Genomic DNA, 20,934 nt, shown 5'->3' on the forward strand with positions numbered 1-20,934 from the left:
GGTGTCAAACTCCATTTCACAGTAGGCCAAATTAAAAAACGAGGACCAAGTTGCGGCCAAACTCAGTATCTACAAAAATAGAAAGAAAAAAAAGACTGTAAATGTGCATGTTTTCCCTTCTCTCCAGATGTGTAATGTTGAACCTTTTCAGTGCAGGTCCTTGTTCTTGTCGTGGTGTTTCTTCTGTTTGATTCTTTGGTTGCAGCCACGGTGGCTCTGCAGACGAGACCAACAGCTCTTTACCTTCAGACACAGATAATCTGCCTCCCACCGCTGCTGAAAGCTCCTGTTCTCCATCTTTCTTTGGGTCGTTTTTGGGGAGGGGTGGATTAAGTGTGTCTGCAGAGACTGGTAGCATGGATGCTCTTGTTTGTTCACAGAAAAGTAGACGTGTATGTGCTTAATACTCGCGGGCCAGCTCTCAGAGAACCTTGATATGATCTTGCGGCCCAAATATGATTACGATGCGAGCCAGATTTGGCCCCGGGCCTGAGCTTTGACACCCCTGCCTTATTCGATGTATTTGATGTAGTGCCGAAAAAAAGACCCCGGGATGATTTTGCGCCGGAATTACACTTTAAGTTCAATTCTTGGTGGGTATACAATCCACGGTAAATCTGTTTAAAATGACTGTGATTAATACGGAAAAAGGTGTCGCTACATCAGTGTATCAGATGTTTCTTATAAACCCTGATGCCGTAGCAAAAGACAGTGTGGGGATGCTGTTAGTGGAGTGAAGTTATTCTATAGAGCGAAGCATGAAGACGCTCTCACAGCCCGGCCTCATTACCCGCGCTCTTCGCTTTGCATGTATACTGACTTTATCTCTCCCAGCCACCCCCATATCTTCATCTACAGTCGCTGCTTTCAATCACCGGGGAGAGCCCTAATGAACAGCAGACACACTCTGCGGACACATCGTGGACTGGCAGGCTCATTAAGGCTGATGAGCCAGAGGGCAAATAGGGATGATCAAGGTTGTCTGCAAAGGCCCGATCACGTTACGATGCCTGTCTGCTACCTGTGCCCAGTCAAAGTGTCTCATTCTCTCGTCTTTGGTTTGATCCTGAAGCGTCCGTCGCGCGGGCCCGTGTGCTTAGGATTGTCGGTCAAAATTACTCGTTTGCTCCCTTCTTTTTTTCTCTGAGGTTGTAGTACATCAAAGAAGCATTTACACTATGTTGTAGCACCGCAGTCATTAACTACGACCGATACTAATCAATATGTCTGCAGCGTAGACCCCTTGAATATGTGGCTAAAGGTTTTGAACCACAGATCATTTGTTCTCCAACTAAAATACATTAGAAAGGAGAATCAGCACGGTGGTGTGGTGGTTAACACTGTCACCTCACAGCAACAGTGTTCCTGGTTCGTATCCCTTCTGTGTGGAGTTTGCATGTTCTCCCCGTGTCTGCGTGGGTTTTCTCCGGGTTCTCCGGTTTCCTCCCACAGTCCAGAGACATGCAGGTGTTACGATAATTGATGACTCTAAACTGCCCGTAGGTGTGAATGGTTGTCTGTCTCTGTTGGTCTCTATGTGCCCTGCGATAGGCTGGCGTCCTGTCCAGGGTGTACCCCGCCTCACGTCCGATGTCACACACAGGGACAAGCGGTTGAAGATGATGGATGGATTGAATCAGTGAGGTTCAGTTTGTAATGACTAGTGTTTACATTCTCGACATGTCGATGATAGCTGCCTTTCTTTTACGCTCACAGGTCAGGAGAAGACATCATTTTAGGGACTCTGTTCAGACCCGGCATTGACACGTGTCCTGGGTGATCCGATCACAGCTGAACTGCTCTAAGTGCAGGTTTTACAGCCAGGACACGCTGAGAGCCGCTCGCTCAGACCACGTTCTTTCAGCAGCGTGTATGGAAAATTTGTCGAGGCCGCGTCGAACGGACCGCCTACTCAACCTCCGTTAGGTGGACCTATGTACTCATTCACTGGCTATGTCCACGCTGTCTGAGCCATAGGTAGCTCTGTGGACTTTGTCCGTCTTTGTACTTTTAAACATTAATATTTTGAAGGTAAGATACATTTTTATTAAAATACGTACTTTTGTATATGCAAAAAAACGATGTATGTGTTTAGTTGCATGTGGAGTGGGGAAGTGAGATCTGGGGCTGGTTTCACAAAGATAGACTTTGACTTTAGCTTAGATCTAAGTCCGACTTTAGATAGACGTCTAAACTCCAACTCTAACTCCACAGTTAGCCCGGGGCAGGGCAACTCATTTTTTAGGATTTAATAGATATAATTAATGTCCAGACTATTCTGGCAGCAAATTGACTGTGAGACTGGTCTGACACTGAAGGCCAGTCTGACATATATTCATGAAGTTACCTTCTGTGGACACACATTCTGCTGCCAGGTGTGAACATGTTCTCAAAACTGTCCATTTGTGATCAGATCCCCAGAGAGATTAACGCCTGTTAATCCAGGTCTGAAAAGAAGTCAAAGTGATGTGGCCGTGGATGTTGGATTGTCGGGTTCATGAAGGAACAGATATTGTCAAATGCAGTTTGACAATTTCAGTGTCAGAAAAATGTGTGTGAAACAAAAAACAACAACTATTGGTGTCAAATAAATGCAGTGCAGTTAAAAAGACAGTGTTTCCCCGAGTAGAAGGACATGGAAATACTCACAATACAAATATTTCAAGATTGTATTTAAATAAAGTACTTTAATAATGTACTTAGGGCTTTTATTTTGGTATTAAAGACACATTTATAACGAGCCACAGTGTCTTCAGGGTTCCTTCAGAGAGGTTCAGGCCCACAAACAGCAGCAATGTTCTTTAGGGATTCTTGATGTTGTGTCAAAATATCTGAGAGACACTGAAACCTGCCAGATAATGAGAAAACATCCCAACTAAATCTCAAGGGCTCAGTGTTATGAAGCGAACCGGATGGAAATGTCATTTAGATAAACATCACACCATTTCAACACGTAAAAATAGAATGTAATTAGCACTAGGGGCTGTAGCGAGAAGCTCCTCCGAACACTAAAACAACGAGAGAGACTCGTGTTCCTGCCTCTCAGCGAGTGACGAAAACAGCTGAAAGCAAAGAGGCAAAAGTGGAGAAAGGGCTTTTGTGAGCCTGGTAAGGAAACACGGGAGGAATCAGCGTTCATTTTTACACAAGTCACAGTTTGATGTCAGACTGGTCTGACTGGAACAGAACTGAACTCCTGCAACACGTGCCACGTTGTAGATGTGTCTTCAGTCCCAAAATAGAAGTCACTCCGTACCTGTGCGAAGGTTGCACAGAGGAAACAGTATGGTGTTTTTCTTTTGTGTGTGTCTTCTTTAATCTAGCGTAAGAGCAGGCCTGCAAACTGAGGCGCGTGTCAAAGCGACCACAACACACAACTCACGTACGAGCTTTTGATTGTGTCAGTGCAGAGCAGCTCGATGCCCACGTGCTCCGGGGCCGTGGGGCTCGTATTCTCCTGGTTTCCCTGCAGGGATCAGTCCTCGGCCCAACGCTCTTCTCCATCTACAGTACATGCTTCCCCTCGCTGACATCATTAGCAAATACAGTGTTAAATTCCACTGCTACGCTGATGATACACAGCTTTATGTACCTTTGAAGCCAACTCCTAAATTTAGAGGCATGTGTATCAGACATAAAAAGATGGATGGGTATGAACTTCCTGCTGCTAAAAGCTGATTAAACAGAGCTCTTAGTGGTTAGACCAGCAAAACATGGCTACTTGTTTGAGAATATGTGCATTAATATTGAATATCAAAAACCTTGGTCTGATTTTTTATCCTCATCTGACATTCTAGTCTCACATCAAGGCCATTATTACTAAGGGCGCACTCACACTGTCCTTCCGCACCGCGCCCTGTGCTTTAGGGTACTTGTCCCCCCTCCCTTCCCCCCCGCGCCCCAGCCCCGTTTGTACTCACACTGCCAGGGCCTCGCGCGAATGCTTCTTGCTGTCCATACGTCATCACGCCGTAACACGTCACACGCATTGATCGCGTGTGTGTGGCTTTGTTTACAAATCTTTCCATAGACCTCAGAGTTTTTGTGCGTCTTGTCGACTGTTTTTGAATATTTTCATCCGACCAAATCTGCAGTAAACACTCCACCTCCGCATCACACCAACGTGAACCTTTCACCGCCATTGTTTTTGTTGTTAAATGTCCGCGCATGATCCCTCCTTCTATTTTCTATGTCCCAACAGGCGCACATACCGCTACCGCCGTAGGGCTCGTGCTTGTGCTCGTACATGCTAAGCTAAGAATATTGAAACACTGAAATGGCCAGCCCAGAGTCCAGATCTAAACCCCATAGAGAATCTCTGGAAAACCCTCGGCAACAGAGTAAAGTCTAAGAAACCCACTACAGTTACTGAACTGTGGAAGAGACTGAGTCAGAATGGACCAAGATCAAACCAGAGCAGTGTGACTGTTCTCTTATTTTGCTCACTGATTTTTTCACTAAATAAAGGTTTTTGTTGAAACGCCTTGGTTATTTAAAAAAAAAAAATGTCAGTACAGCAGTGGGATAGCCACAGAGGATATTCTTTCAAGTTATGAACAATAAAAAAAACAATATTTCAGAGAAAATCAAGAATGAATATTTGACATAAGTATAAATGTTGAACTGTTGACTTTTAGAGGCACAGATAGCAAAGTGAAGCCAGTGAAAAGACATGTTGACATGCTTCAACTGAACAAAGTGAAATGAACTCTGGGTACCACTCTTTTTCCACTGCCGTTATGAGGGAAGATGTAACAACGTACAAACAACATTTCAAAATGTTAAAGTCTATCATTTCATGGCTTAAGGCTGAAGTGGACGCGTCAGATCCGATTGGACATCATCCTGGTGTTCAGTTTCAGAAAGAACGACTGCAGCTTGCACAGCGGGCACTTTGGCTTCTTCTTCTTCTTCTTACTGTTCTTACCTTTCTTGTACACTCCGTGATATTTTCCCTCCTCCTCCTCCTCCTCTTCGTCCACCCAGGGTACCCAGGCCCCCCTGTGCCGGTTAGGGTTGGCTCGAGGGTCGTCGGGCGGAAAATAAACCGGCACGGCTGTCTGGTTATAGTAGGCGAGTCGGGCCATCAGCTGCTGGACCACGTCTGGTCTCTGATCTGCCAGGTCCTGACGCTCGCACGGGTCCGCCGTGATGTTGAACAACCAAATGTTCTTGAGGGTGGAGGATTTGGGTAGCGGCGAGACGGCACGTTCCAGGTTCCACCAGCGACCGGCGAGAGTGGCGAGTACCTGAAGATCAAGATGTGCAGTTAGATTCAGTACTCATGCTAAGTTTGAATCAGGAGAGTTAAAACTAGTGATAGACCGATACATCGGCCGGCCGAGATTATCGTCGATTTTTGTGTTTTTTAGGTGAATCATACTGGCCGATACGGGCTGCTGCGTTCGCCGATAGTTTTTTCCCAGCATTATTCACAGACAGGCGTCCACAGGCAGCTCCGTGTTGCTGGAGACGCCTTTTTTCAATAAAATGTTGTTTTCATCATTGTGTAATTTTTATGTTGTAAATTGAGGGAGCAAAAGTGGTATTGGCTCCAAATATCGGCTCAAGAAAATCAGCAGTCCGTATCGGTCAAAAAAAAAATCCATATCGGTCGATCCCTAGTCAAAATGGGTCTAAATGTGCTGCAGTACCTGTGGGGGGACCCAGTCTCCGTGACCTGGGTCTCCTGTTAGCAGCTTCCAGTCTCCGACTCTGATGGCAGCCTGGACTGATGCGTCCCACACTGGCAGGGACGACTGGACATGTGACTGTGGCGTTGGTTGGGGTTTTGGCTGCGGCGTCCTTGGCTGGGACGTGTTCTGGTGTTGGGATAATGTCCGCCTGGACTTTGACTTTAAATGTAGCTTGAGCTGCTTCTTGGATTTTGATCGAGGCGGTCCGGGCCGTGGCAGGTTCTGGGATATGTTCCGCCTGGATTTTGACTTTGAGCGTGACTGCATCGGAGGCACAGACTCGGGTCGAGACGTTCCTGACGCTGACGGAGAACCCCCGGAGTGGAACTTCAGATGTGGATTATAGTGTGGCAGTCTCTGGCTCTCAGGGTAGACTTTGGTCTTGGCTTTGAGTTCTGGGTGAGGCTTAAGCTTCAGTTTGGGAAGGGGCTTGGATTTGGATTTGAGTTTGGGTTTAGCAGCCTGACGGGAAAACGCACGAGGTTTCTTGGTGGTCTTCAACTTGAACGCTGACTTCTGCTTTTGCTTCTGCCTCAGGATCTTCTTCTTCTTTGGCTTCTTTGGGCCTTTAGATTTCTTCACTAACAGAGAAAACACACACACACACACACGTTTGCATGCTGTGTAAGATCCTGCAGCAGATAAAATGACTTTTAATCCATTTTCAATCGTATCACTGCTCACATGTCTTCCTTCCGTACGTCCCTTCTTACCATCCTCCCTTGATTTCTGTCCTCCCTCCTTCTTTTGGCACCAAACGTCTTCCTTCTTCCTTTTCATTTCTTTCTCACTTCTAATCCTCGCTCTCTCCTTTCTTTTCTTACATCCCTACTCTGCAAACCCGATTTAAGAACGTCTCTATCTGTGGTGTTTGCATGTGTTTACAAAAGAAGTCTGTAGACAGATGAGCGCCTCTGTGAGGACGCTAACATGCTGATGTTTAGCAGGTAGAGCATGTTCACCATCTCAGTTTAAGATGAGCGTGCTAACATTTACTTATAATGAAAACCTCAGTCGATTAACAGGTATTTAGTCATAAAGCAAAGAAAAAAGGCCTGTGGATGGCAGTTGATGAAAAGTGAAAGATAATAAGTCGTCTCATTATTTCAGAGTGAACCTAAGTGGGAAAACAGAATATACTTTGAACTACCCTGCCTTTAACTCACTGTGCCTTTTCCAAGGAAAAACACATCATTAAATAAATGTTAGAGACAGTTTTTTGGTTTTCTCTCTAGTGTAGGCCACAAAAGGTACAGCACTACAAGCCCCAATAGTAATAGAGTCAGTTCTCACGCGTTAAGCATGTACAGCTTATCATAAGCCTATGAGATCTAAGTCTGCTAATCATTTTATTTATGTTTTGCCTCCATTTATTTGACTATTTTCTTAGTTGGATGCGTGTTTAAGCAACATTTTATTAGGCTTAATCGCAAGCTATTCGACATCAAGCCAACCGTTCAACACAAATGTGAGTAAACAAGCCAAATCATTTGTCAAAAATCTCCATATTCATGAAGTCTTAAGTCTAAAGTGGCTCCTTGAGAACTATTAGAAGGAAGCCACAACAACAAACACTATATTTATCTCCATCAGCATCACGCATGAATGGTCGGTCCACAGTCACAGGTTTGCAGTGTTGTAATTCAACTCCCATGTGAGATGTAGTGACAGTGACCCGTAACCTTTGACTTTGACTGAAGTACCTTGTGAGTACACCACTTTCTGACGCTTTATTTTGGTAGTTACCTGAGGCTTCCTCTGTGCTGACGTCCCAGTTCATGCTCTGAGCAGGAGGTGTGTGCAGAGGGTCGATGTTGTGAAGGATCTCCTGTCGAGGGGACTCCTTCCCCTCACTGATGGCGGGCCAAACATCGAAACCATCCAGGCCCTGACTCTGAGAGGGATCAAATACCACCTTACAATTCTTTCTATATATTTATGTAGAAATGTTTATATAAATGTTTATGTGTATTCTCTACATATAGTTTTTCTTTACTCCGTGTGGGGTATGATATAGATGTCCCCGCTTACAGTTTAATTTGATTACTTAAAGGTTGAATATGGAGAACGAGCAGAACGCCGCCATCTAGTGTCTCAATATCGCAGTCGCAACAACAAAAAATGATTCCAACAGTCAGGTTGTCATGTTCAATACTGACTGACGGTTAGCGTTAGCCATTACAGCTAAGTAAACATGAAAGTTAGCTTACCTATCAAGGAGAAACATAGCCATTAGCCTTTATCTCAATGCGTGGAGTAAATGCTTGGACTCTAATGACTATCGTTTTTGCCCGTCTCCGCTCACTCAGCTGCAGGATTGGCAAACTCCATTTCAACCAGTGCCAACCTACAGTAGCTGCACTGAACAACAGACAACCCTGGCAACCCGCAATGCCCAACGCTATTGGCTGGTACAATGTAAACAGAACGTGACAGAAAGTCATTGTCAAACCCGTCTAGATTCTAAATATTCAACCTTTAATATCCCATATCATAATTGTTGCTGTTCGAGCCTGACGGTGAAGAAGACAAGACAAGAAGTCCCAGGAGCTCCTCTACTTCCTCTGCAAACTAACGAAAGCAAGAGCCCCCCCAACCCATCATGTGCTCCTTCTACCAGGGCACCATCGAGGGCATCCTGACCAGCTGCATCACCGTGTGGTACGGGAGCTGCCTCCAACCGCAAGACTCTGCAGAAAGAAAGTTGCTGGTCGGATCATTGGTGTCCCGCTCCCCTCACTCCTGGATATTTACGGAACCCGCCTCACCCGCAGATCAACCAGCATTGTGGGTGACCCCAGCCACCCCTGACACAGCCTCTTCAGCCTCCTGCCATCTGGGAGAAGGAACCGGAGCCTCTGAGCCTGTTCCACCAGACTGACCAACAGCTTCATCCGCACCATCCTCCCCTCTCTCCCTCCCCTCCCCTCTGGCCCCAGGAACTCTGGACTTTGAACCCCAGCCCCATCAGGAACAGCACCGGTCACTCTTTTTCCACTTCATCAGTGCCTTTAATTATCGTTTCTATTCATTTATATTTAATATTTATACAGGTATTACATTTATACATACTGTATATCACGCATATTGTACAGTGTGTCCATTACATTACACATTTTATTCTGCTGTTTTTCTATTTCTTTGACCTTTTTAGAATTTAGAAATGATTTGTTTAATGTATATATATTTTGTAGTTATTGCACTGTGGGTATGAGAGAAACATATCCCTCTGTATGTCTGGCACATATTGACTCTGACAGTGGGCAGACCTTTTGTCCCCTGCAGTTAAGTATCTTTTCTCTTTCACCTGACTGTTTGGGCTGGATGTGTGCACGCCTGGTCCCTTCTAGGGGAACAAATGCACACAAATCACAGAGAATACAAAGATAAAAGACTTATGTAGAGTAAGGAGAGGTTCCTTTCATGTGAGCCAGCACTGTAAACCTCCGATAACCATCCACGTGTTTCATTAATGTTGCCAGAAGAAATACGTCATTTACCAAGCAGGAATAAATAATTCTACACTTCCTTTGGTAATAGAGGGTTCTGGATTAGTCAGATACTGCCTTGATTGCATCCAAGATAGCCTTGTTTATCTACTTTGGCAGTGGCAACCTAATTACATACTATAGCAGCAAAGCTCTTTTGTAAGCTGTACACAGACTGCACTGACACAGACTGCACTTGCCATTAAAAGTAATTTATGTCTGAAGCTCAGTTGTTGGGTAATAGTTTACTTCTCATAATAGATCAAGAGCACATTTGTCTTCATGATAGTAAATTAGGACAGTTTTACAGTAGTAGCGCTGTAACCTGAACTTTAATAAACCCTGAGGCCAAAATGAGGATTAATGTAGATGGAGCTCCGCGTTCGGCTCGAACCGTGACAACAAATAAACTCAGGCCTGCACATGAAATCATCAGAGGACAACTAAGAAAACACACCGGACTCAATACTCTGAAAGGTCTTCCAGTAAAGTGATCGCTCCAATCAGGAGCCTGGGTGGCCGTGCTGAGGAACTGTCTGTCTGTTTTACAGCACAATAAAAGGGTCAGTGATGCACTTAGTGAGAGTGCATTTCCCCTGGTATTTCCTGGTAAAAAAAGATAGGCCTTGCTGAGTAAACATCGGACAAACATACAATTACAATCAACAAAGTACTGAAAACATTCCCTACATGTGTTGTTCCAAAGTACTGAGTTCCACTGACCTGGCTGGTGTTTCCCCCGGCCAGACCCACCAGCGTGGGGAACCAGTCAGTGATGTGGAGTAGAGCTTTGGAGACCCGTCTCCTGCGTCTCAACAGGGGGCTGTGAACGAACGCCACTCCACGGACTCCACCTTCCCAGTACGTGCCCTGGAAGCACAGTCAGGAAGTGAAGTCACAGTTTTGTAAAGCCATTCCCGTTAGTTAGCAGAGATCTCCACATGTGCGGAAGCTTTTGTGGGTTAGCACGTACTGTATATGTGGTAATGTTAGCATGTTAAATATGTCAGCAAGTCTGAGTAATAGCAGTAATATTCAACTTCAGCTCTATTTTTGTCCCTGAGGGGTAACTGGTTTCATCACATAACATGATGAAAAAACAAAAAGTCTACGTAGGAAAGATGCATCAAGGGGGGCCCTGAATGTTTCACACTCAGGGGAAACAACGGTTGTTCCAGGTTGATCTAGTTGGTAGGTTGATCTGCCTGATCTAGTGCGAACGCCCGCCAACGCAGAACAGTCGGTGCTGGTCGTTTTTGCAAAGCATTTCTCTGTTGGCGTTAAAATCCACTCAAACTACCGAGGTCCATGTACGGGATGTCTCGAAAACTTCTACCACCTGCCCCTGGATGGCAGTGCTCTGAGGAGCCGAGGGTTTGTTCCTTAAATCACACAGCAGCATGTCCATCATTGTATATATTTCACTACTGTAAATATTAATTTCTCTAAATTTAAATTTGAGTTTTTCTAATATATGTTGTCTGTAAAATATGTGTTGTTTGCGTATCTGGAGTTGTGTAACAAAAATTATTTCCCCCTGGGATTATTACCTTTCGGCCTCGCAGCGGCCAGTTGCTTCCTCCTGTGAACGGCTGGGCACCGTTGTCGGTGGAGAAGATAATAACGCTGTTTCGGTAGTACCCGTACTTTCTCAGAGCGTAGGTGACATTTCGGACCGCCTCATCCACCGTTGACACCATGGCGGCAAACTTTCTGCGGGCGACGTTAGCCATGTCGCGGTAGGGGTAGATGTAGGACTTGGGAGGCTGTAGAGGAGTGTGCACCGCCTGGAGGAATGAACGTTAACACAGTTCGTTTTCACTTTGTATCTTTGTTTCTTATTACATCCTTTTTTAATTGGCCACTGTCATTTTTTTATTTGTGTATTATTTGTGCAGAACTCAACATAACACATAATTAACCAAAAAGGGATGAAAATATATTCATAGTAATTTTAATAACGTCACGATTTCAAGAAGTATAATAACCAATGGTTTCCGGAGAAACCTGTAAAACATGACACACGTTTATGTGTATTGTTGTGGAATACTGAACATTTTAAGGAAAAAAGAGTGGTTTTCAAAGTAAAATACCAACGGTGAACCGAAAATAGCTCGATCGTATCTTCGATTTAAAGGAAAAATCATTTATTTCAAGATATGCCAATAGTCTTAAAGTGTATCACAACTTTTCTTCTTTTAAAATCTAACAGCGCTGTGGTTATTAGGAGGAAATGCTGTAATTCTGTTCACAGGGTTTATGCAGGAATGATGAGCTAAACGTAAAAGCTTTTAAGACCCTTTCCAAACATCTGAAGACCTCATCACCACTTTGAGTTCTGACCGGTTACATCAGCTACACACTCAGCTTACACTTACTATACATTCAATTATAAGATAACACATAGCTCGGTAGCTTATCAAGAACAAGAACAAGCTACAAGAACTGAGATGCGTCTTGTCACATTCACGGTTACTATGTGTGTTGACTGATTTTACTTTTTTAATTTTTTCAGAATCAGAAAACATGGGATTCAACAAGCCCCTCAGATCTCCCCTTCCTTTGTCAGATGGAGGCTCATTAGAATATACCACGCCCTCTTCTGAGTATCTCCATCCACGACATGAGAAACACCTTATCTCACAAGCCAATCAGAACAGAGCGTGAACACAGGTATATTCACACAGACCAAATGAGAAACATGCATTGTTTTTTTGAACAGACCCAAAACACAAGTGTGAAACTAAAAATGAGCACGATATGTCCCTAAGTTTTGAACTCAATGTCCTCTACTCCCTACGAGGGACAACTTTAAATAAACAGCCTTTTGTTTTTCCGTTCCGTAACAAGGCATAGGCTGGATTTCCTCAACCCCCCCCAGCCCAAAACCTCACATCAAATGAACATGGCTGCCCACAGAACAAATATCACTCTTTTGAGTTTAAAGTCTTTTAACCTCTCAGTTACATTTTCTGCGTGCCACGCTTCTAATTAAATGGCTTTGGATCCGTGTGGGCCAAACAGTAAATAGGTTTCCGATGCTCACAGACTTTAATGCGGTCTCAATGTTATTCCGACATTTCTGACTCCCCACATCCAGACATAAACTCACCCCGCATCAAAACACACGTCAGCGTGGGCTGTATTTGACTGATTTTCTGCAATTAATCATACGCAAACAAAACATCTCTTTGATTTCCAGGGGCTCAAACTTAAACCATGTTCTACAGATGTTTATCACAGATACTTTCAAATCCATTTTTTTCTGATGTGAAACCTTCGCGTGGTACCTGGAGGGAGAGCAGCAGGAAGAGCGGCCTGTCTGTGGGGTCGTGACTCTTGAGGATCTTGCGAGCTCTCTGTGTGAAGAGCGTGGTGGAGTATTTTCCTTCCTGGCCCCACGCTACGCCCTCGTCGTCGTGGAGGTCATACCCACACAACCCCGGGCCGTCACAGGAGCCGTAACTGGAGACACATGGAGACGTGTGAGTTATAGAAATAGACAGTGAATACAGGGACAGCACATGAGCTGATCAGTGGTTATTTCTCATGGTAATAATAATAATAATACACTTTTACCTGTAGTAATCCACACTTCCTGTTAAAGAACCAAAGAAAGTGTCAAATCCCTTCCTGGTGGGCAGGCATGCCTTCCTGGAGGAAAGAGGACAGAGAACGTTAACTGAGCATCAGATTTCTGTGGTACTGTTCTACAAAAGCTGCTTACAACACGTTTTTAAACTGAAATTTGGGCGTAAAATCATCCCACGGTCTTTTTTGACACTTGCACACATCAAATAAGCCATTGAGAAAAAAGCCTAGAATAAGGCTTTTTCCGCTATCTCCACTATCTGTTTCACGAGGGCACTGTGCGTTTAGCCACGTCCAAGACGACGGGGATTGCTTTAAAGAGATATAAACGAAACAAAGCGCCCCAGAATGATAGGCAGACGTAGCCAGACCACGCTCCAGCGCTGACACAGTGCTGTGGAGATTCTGGCACCTCCTCCTGGTCATATTCATCCACCTGTGAAGTCTCCATCTCACCTGTAGAAGCCCAGGTGCCACTTGCCCACCATGTGTGTGGTGTAGCCGGCCTTGCGGAGCCTCTCGGGCAGAGTGTCCATGTGTGACGGCAGACAGCTCGGCTGGCTGGGTCTGATGATGGAGTGTTGTAGTCCCGTGTGGATCTGATATCTGGAAGAGAAGGTAGCAGACGTCCACACGATCGTAAATTACCTTTTTTTCCTCCGTCGTTCTTAAAAAAGTTTTCCGTCCACACGGACTTGACTCAAGAAATATCTGCGCCCACACAATACCAGTGAAACCAGCTAAAAACCCTGTAATACACATGCCGGGCCTGGGTGTGGCGCTGTAACTGTAGTTAGTGTCCTTAACTCTATAGTTGGTGTCCTCACCGAGCAGCAGGTGCTGCAGAGCCCCTTACCCGTCCCAAGGCACCCCATGGGTGCTTGTCTCTCTAAACGCAGCAGCACTTTTGTTATGTGACGCCGCAGGGGTTAGTGGTCCAAGGTGGGGGTGGGCGATGGCACCATCGGTTAACAAAAGTATGCGGTTTCGCCGTCCCACGCCGTGGGGGGGCGTTCTCAAATCTTCCCCCTCTGGGACCAGGTTACAAAAAGATACTGTTTTCAGGCTCCGATAACGCCGACTGTGTGTGGATGGTGGGCCAAAACGATAATGTGTATGTGATAGGTACTGTTACAGGAAAACGTGTCTTTGTGTGGACGGCCCCGTGTCTTTTCGTGGACGGCCCCTCAAATGTGAAGATTTTCTATTTTTCCTTGTTTTGTGTTTTTCCTTGTTTTCTATTTTTCCTTGTTTTGTATATTCAGATCGAAGCCCTCGATCAACTCCTAGTGCCTCCCAGCTTCTGCCAAAACATATTCAGTGGTAGGCAATCTAAGTTATTCCTGCTTTATGCTACATGGCTGTATCTAATTATAATAAAAAAATTATAATAATAATACATTTTATGTATATTGCATTTCACATTCAACAATCCCAAAGGGCCATCTGTAACCGTACAATGCAGCAATGATAAACGTTCCCCTAAGTGGTGTTCAAATCCAGTCCAGAGTATTTCATATGGCACACAGATGGACACACGGCCCACATTCAGGAAGCCAGTAGAGATTATCTGTACCTGCCGGTGATGAGTTGGCTGCGTGACGGCGTGCAAATGGGCTGAACGTAGTAGTTCTCCAGGGTCACGCCCTCCGCCGCCAGTTTGTCCAGAGTGGGAGTCTTGATGGTGGGGTTGTGGTAGCCGATGTCGTTGAAACCCTGTGTGAGAGTCATGACAGAGTATGTTGAATGTGTCGAATTAAGATGATTTACAAAGAACATTTGGCCCTCATCTGTAGAGACAAACACTTTCTTCTTTTCCTGTGTGATACTGTCTCCTAGATGGTTACAGACCCTCTGATTCCAACTCTTTATACCTTCTTGTATTTATTGGTGTCTACACAAAGCTTAGCGCAGTGAAGTGTGAGAATGCAGCGCTGCTACCAGCCATTTTTGTTTATTTCATGTGGGAAGTAAACAAATAGACAATGTTGCAACAGCAGCAATGAAATGTTCATTTTATTGAAAGGATGCATCTCACAGAAGCAGCCAATCGATGGTTGACTTTGACTTTGACTTTGATATTTGGGAGTTTAAAAAAGTGATACAAACCAATCTTTTATCAGGGCAACTAGGTTTTACTTTTTTTTTATTCCCTCATAAAAGTAAAAATAATGTTTGTCGTGTGAAGACTTCCTCTGACTTTGCTTATAAACCAATTTTAAAAAATTACTTTTGATTTTAGGGGCTTTTACACTGTTGCGGGTCTAGGCGGCAGAGTAATGGTGCGTTCCATTTACCTCGGAAGTCGGAGCTGGGAATGATGTCACACCCGGGTTATCAACGTTTCAGTTACAAAGTCGGCAAAAAGCCGGCAAAAACGGAAGAGCAAACAAAACGGCTACATCTACGGTTAGGGCGGCGGTGAGGGCGGTGGTTAGGGCGGTGGTTAGGGCGGTGGTTAGGGCGGTGGTTAGGGCGGTGGTTAGGGCGGCGGTGAGAGCAGCGGTTAGGGCGGCGGTTAGGGCGGCGGTTAGGGCGGCGGTTAGGGCGGCGGTTTGGGCGGCGGTGAGGGCAGTGGTTAGGGTGGTTGTCAGGGCGGTGGTTAGGGCGGTGGTTAGGGCGGTTGTCAGGGCGGTAGTCAGGGCGGTGGTTAGGGCGGTGGTTAGGGCGGTGGTTAGGGCGGTGGTTAGGGCAGTGGTTAGGGCAGTGGTTAGGGCGATGGTTAGGGCAGTGGTTAGGGCAGTGGCTAGGTCGGTGGTAGGGGCGGTAGTTAGGGCGGTGGTTAGGGCGGTGGTTAGGCCGTTGGTTAGGCCGTTGGTTAGGGCGGTGGTTAGGGCGGTGGCTAGGTCGGTGGTTGGAGCGGTAGTTAGGGCAGTGGTTAGGGCGGTGGTTAGGCCGTTGGTTAGGCCGTTGGTTAGGGCGGTGGTTAGGGCGGTTGTCAGGGCGGTAATGTGAAACCAGCGTTAGCCTATTTTTTGGGGGGTTTTGGGGCTTTTACACTGTTGCGGGTCTAGGCGGCAGAGTAATGGTGCGTTCCATTTACCTCGGAAGTCGGAAGTCGGAGCTGGGAATGATGTCACACCAGGGTATCAACGTTTCAGTTACAAAGTCGGCAAAAAGCCGACCGCCAAAAACGGAAGAGCAAACAAGACGGCTACATCTACGGTTAGGGCGGCGGTGAGGGCAGTGGTTAGTGCGGTGGTTAGGGCGGTGGTTAGGGCGGTGGTTAGGGCGGTGGTTAGGGCGGTGGTTAGGGCAGTGGTTAGGGCGGTGGTTAGGGCGGTGGTTAGGGCGGTGGTTAGGGCGGTGGCTAGGTCGGTGGTTGGAGCGGTAGTTAGGGCAGTGGTTAGGGCGGTGGTTAGGCCGTTGGTTAGGCCGTTGGTTAGGGCGGTGGTTAGGGCGGTTGTCAGGGCGGTGGTTAGGGCGGTTGTCAGGGCGGTAATGTGAAACCAGCTTTAGCCTATTTCTATTCCGTAATGAAACTAATCCATTTTTTGGAACCCCTATACAATATAATACTATGTTATCACAAACAGCTGAATTTGTGGTGTACAATATGTCAGAAACCATCGTCTTATGTAAACATGATCATATATTTGAAGTCATTAATAATACTGTATTTAGAATACAATAGGAGATGCAGGCAGATTAGCATTGTGTTATATATAAGAGCTAGAGACGTGATCATCCAAGCATTTTAAGACGATCCATTCACACACACGCACACACACACACACACGCACACACACACACACACACACACACCTGGTCATCCGTGAGGATAAAGATGATGTGCGGCTGGTTCTTCTTCTTTGGTTCCGTCTCATCGTTCTGAGAGTTTCTGTCGTCCTGGTTCTGTATGTGGTCCCGTTTGGACCGGTGAGCAGACAGGCAGTCCAGACTGAAGAAAACACTCAGCACAGTCAGAGCTACGGCAGCAGCGGCAGCAGCCTGCATCTTTACTGCAGGAGCCCTGCAACGCACAGAAAAAAGTCCCAGAACATAACAATAGAGAGAACTTCGATAGAAGAACAAAACAGCAGGGAAGTAGAGCTTTAAAAATGCTTGAGTCGGCACAAATTCACAAACGCATGCCATCAGTGGCGGACTAACTGGAGATCCTAAAACCACATTTGAGGTTGGACTTGCCAACTTGGCTGTAAGTGATCTGAAACACATCATCTGGTAGAGAGCGCTCAAACTCTGAGGAGGTCTTTTTCTTTAACCGTTCACAGTCTTTCAAAGTGAATGGCACCAATAAAAATGGAGGATAACAGCCGGGCCTGAGAGCAGGAACAGCAGTCTGAGTGGGACTTTTCCCACTGCCCTTGGAGTTTGCCACATGGAGAATATCCTCTATTACTGTTTATGAAGAGCTCTTTTCCAAAACGAGATAAAAGCCAAATTTAAGAAAAATGAGTTTGAGCCACTTTGCTGTATACAGAACCTTTTCACTGCTTCATCAGTGTTTCTGCCAAATCTCTATATTTCCTTGTTTAAAATGGTCTCAAGATGCAGTTCCTCTCCAAACCGCGACCAGCGCCAAACCTATTTTTAGCCTAAATGCGATACGTCCTCTCGACCAATCAGAATTCAGTGAGCGTTCTATACGATCCAACATGGTCGATTGCTCAAGGCCACTGCCGAGGTGCCCTCGAGCAATCACTGTGAGGCTGCCCCGTGCTCTGACATGTGATAAGTGATAAGTCGTGAGTCAAACAGCTCGTTCTGCCTGAGAAACAGTCAAAATATTAAATATTACATTTACAAAGACACAAATTCCTCGTTATGACATTGTTTCAGCACAAGTGGGATGATGTTCATTATGCTTAAAGTTGTAACTTGTAATTTGTCATAAACCTTCACACAAGAAGACCACGCCGTGTCACAAACTGCCACTAACGATGATCTTCATCATCGCCAATCTGTCCATTCTTTTCTCGATTGATCGCTGTATTTTTTTTTTGGGGTCTATAAAATGTAAGAAAATGGTGAAAAATGTCGATCAGAGTTTCCAGAAACCCAAAAAGACACCTTCAAAGATGTGCGGCTCACTGTCAGAGGCGGAAAGATTCCAGAAAACATGCACGTTCAAGATGCTGAGATCAGTGAAATGATCTCCGCGGCTCATGTAAGGGAAGAATTCGTCATCGCATTCTTCTGTAACGTGTTTATGATTACACTTGTGCGACTCGATCTCTTCAATGTTAGTTATCGGTGTAAATGAGCCAAACGTCCTTGACAGACTCGAGGTTTAAAACCCAAATCTGGAGGGAGGTTTTCTTGAAACTGATGATAATGTAACTGCGAGCTCATTAACAAACTCCTTATACGGTCAGGGTAGTGATGTAACGATCACCTCATCTCCATTGTGTCCATCTTTGTATAAAGTTATGAGTGGGACTGCCCTACAGACAGACACTCTGACACTCTGTACAAACTGTCTCTTCACGCGCAGGAGACTCAAATACCACAAAGACGACCGAGTGACTCGAGAGCTTTTCTGGAGCAAATCCTCGTTTCCCAAATGTCCTTCACGCTCTAAAGACAACAAAGCTTCTCAAAGATGGTGGGACCCTCTGCCCGTTCTCAAGAGCCTCCCCGGCGGCAGACACTGCGTCCAGCTCCAAGTTTCCAACAAAGGGAAGACGGAGGAGTTGTGTGATTTATTAAGGCCCGATTCACTGGCAGTGAGCAACACATGAAGGAATGCTGCCAGCCGTTGTTGGAGCGTCTCGGAAAATAAGCTGTTGTTCGCTCATACTTATAACCCACCGGCCCCCGGCTTTGCATTAATTTTGACAAATGTTGTTTTTTTTTAACATCTTTAACCTTTAGTTTCTCAGAGAATGCTGCGGGTTGACATGCACCTTAGGGAAGCTCTGTGAGTGGAGGAGAAAGGCAGAGTGTTTGCATCTCTGTAATCTGTGACATGTTTACAAAGCAGAGCAGCGCGGTGTTGGTTTCAAACGAGATGTGACTCAGAGCAGCTGCCTCAGTCACAAAGCTGGTGAACACTACTACTGCGCTGATAACGGTGTGTGTGTGTGTGTGTGAGAGAGAGAGTGTGTGTGTGTGTGTGTGTGTGTGTGTGTGACAGTGTGTGTGAGAGTGTGTGTGTGTCTCTGTGTGTTTGTGAGAGTGTGTTTGAGTGTGTGTGTGTGTGCGTGTGTCTGTGTGTGTGTTTGTGTGTGTGTGTTTGTGTGTGTGTGTCTGTGTCTGTGTGTGTAACAGTGTGTGTGTATGCGTGCGTATGTCTGTGTGTGCGTGAGACAGTGTGTGTACGTGTGTGTCTGTGTGTGTATGTATGCGTGTGTGCGTGTGTGTTTGTAAAAGTATGTGCGTGTGTGTGTGCGGATGTGTGTGCGTGTGTTTGTGTGTGTGTGTGATTGTGTCTGTGTGTGCGTGAGACAGTGCGTGTGTCTGTGTGTGTTTGTGTCTGTGTGTGTCTGTATTTGTGCGTGTGTGTGCATAAGTGCGTGTGTTTGTGACAGTGTGTGTACGTGTGTGTGTGTCTGTGTGTGTATGTATGCGTGTGTGTGCGTGCGTGTGTGTGTGTGCTTAAATCAAATGCTTGGATGATCCCGTCTCTAGCTCTTACATATAACACAATGATTAGTATTCTAAATACAGTATTATTAATAACTTCAAAACTTTAAAACTATGATCATCTGACATGTATCAGGTTTTTTTCTCACATTTTAAATTTGACATCCCAAATGAATCCCGGTGCAAACGATCGGAAACAGTTTCAAATCGGCACATTTCTAAATGGACGCACATCTGTTGCTCACAGCAGCTGTTTTATCCCGGAGCCGGGCCTCGATCAATACCTCGATACGGGATCGATGGGAGTGACGGGCTCCCCTCCTCCTCCTCCTCTGCTCTTCCTCTCCGCTGCTCCTCAGGTCATTCTTCACTCCTCGGCGCGTCCGTTAGCTCTCACCAAGTGTGCTCGGGGTAAAGTTTGCAGGAGACGGCGCATGTCCTCGGGTTTCAACAAAACCTTCCTTTCTTCGGGCTGAGCGTCCGCACTCCCGATGAAATACGAGCGCAGTCAAGACAGGCGCAGCGGCGCGCCGACACTTCCGCTCTGACCTGTCAAAATAAAACAAGAAGCTACCGTAGACCGTAGCATGAAGTAGGCAGATATAAATGCACCCTCAACCCTATGTCCCCTCAACCCTATGTTCCCTCAACCCTATGTTCCTTAAGTCCTATGTTCCCTCAGCCCTATGTTCCCTTAACCCTATGTTCCCTCAACCCTATGTTCCCTCAGCCCTATGTCCCCTCAACCCTATGTTCCCTCAGCCCTATGTCCCCTCAACCCTATGTTCCCTCAGCCCTATGTTCCCTCAACCCTATGTTCCCCCAACCCTATGTTCCTTAAGCCCTATGTTCCCTTAACCCTATGTTCCCTCAACCATATGTTCCCTCAGCCCTATGTTCATTCAACCCTATGTACCCTCGACCCTATGTTCCCTCATACCTATATACCCTCAACCCTATGTTCCCTCAAACCTATGTTCCCTCAACCCTATGTTCCCTCAGCCCTTTGTTCCCTCAGCCCTATGTTCTCTCAATCCTATGTTCCCTCAGCCCTATGTTCCCTAAGCCCTATATTCCCTCAACCCTTTGTTCCCTAAGCCCTATGGTTCCTCAACCCTATGTTACCGCAGCCCTATGTTCCCTCAACCCTATGTTCCCTCAACCTTATGTCCCAGCAACCCTATTTTCCCTCAACCCTATGTTCCCTCAGCCCTATGTCCCCTCACCCTATGTTCCCTAAGCCCTGTGTCCCCTTAACCCTATGTCCCCTCAACCATATGTTCCCTCAGCCCTATGTCCCCTCAGCCCTATGTCCCCTCAACCCTATGTCCACTCAGCCCTATGTTCCCTCAACCCTATGTTCCTTCAGCCCTATGTCCCCTCAACCCTATGCTCCCTCAACCCTATGTTCCTTAAGTCCTATGTTCCCTCAGCCCTATGTTCCCTCAACCCTATGTTCCCTCAACCCTATGTTCCCTCAACCCTATGTCCCCTCAACCCTATGTTCCCTCAGCCCTATGTTCCTTAAGTCCTATGTTCCCTCAGCCCTATGTCCCCTCAACCCTATGTTCCCTCAGCCCTATGTCCCCTCAACCCTATGTCCCCTAAGC

The 20,934-nt window shown here is 46.0% G+C and overlaps 1 protein-coding gene across 2 annotated transcripts; it reads right to left on the bottom strand.

The window, feature by feature from the left end:
* Positions 1–3,948: 3,948 nt before the first annotated feature.
* On the bottom strand, positions 3,949–19,777 carry LOC310957232 (arylsulfatase I-like). 2 transcript variants are annotated; one of them, XM_083927715.1, is made up of 11 exons: positions 19,609–19,777; positions 16,541–16,748; positions 14,352–14,491; positions 13,232–13,381; positions 12,764–12,838; positions 12,475–12,649; positions 10,735–10,971; positions 9,908–10,054; positions 7,443–7,590; positions 5,655–6,277; positions 3,949–5,249 (listed from the first exon to the last, which is right to left on the bottom strand). In XM_083927715.1, exons 2-11 carry the CDS (start codon positions 16,730–16,732, stop codon positions 4,824–4,826), a joined length of 2,313 nt encoding a protein of 770 aa, XP_083783841.1. In that variant the 5' UTR covers positions 16,733–16,748; positions 19,609–19,777; the 3' UTR covers positions 3,949–4,823. The 2 variants fall into 2 exon arrangements, with proteins under 2 accessions (XP_083783841.1, XP_083783840.1); XM_083927714.1 differs by having other exon boundaries at positions 19,557–19,777.
* Positions 19,778–20,934: the final 1,157 nt, after the last annotated feature.

Source organism: Echiichthys vipera (genome assembly GCF_963691815.1).
Source record: "Echiichthys vipera genome assembly, chromosome: 15".
In the NCBI taxonomy this organism is placed as follows: domain Eukaryota; kingdom Metazoa; phylum Chordata; class Actinopteri; order Perciformes; family Trachinidae; genus Echiichthys; species Echiichthys vipera.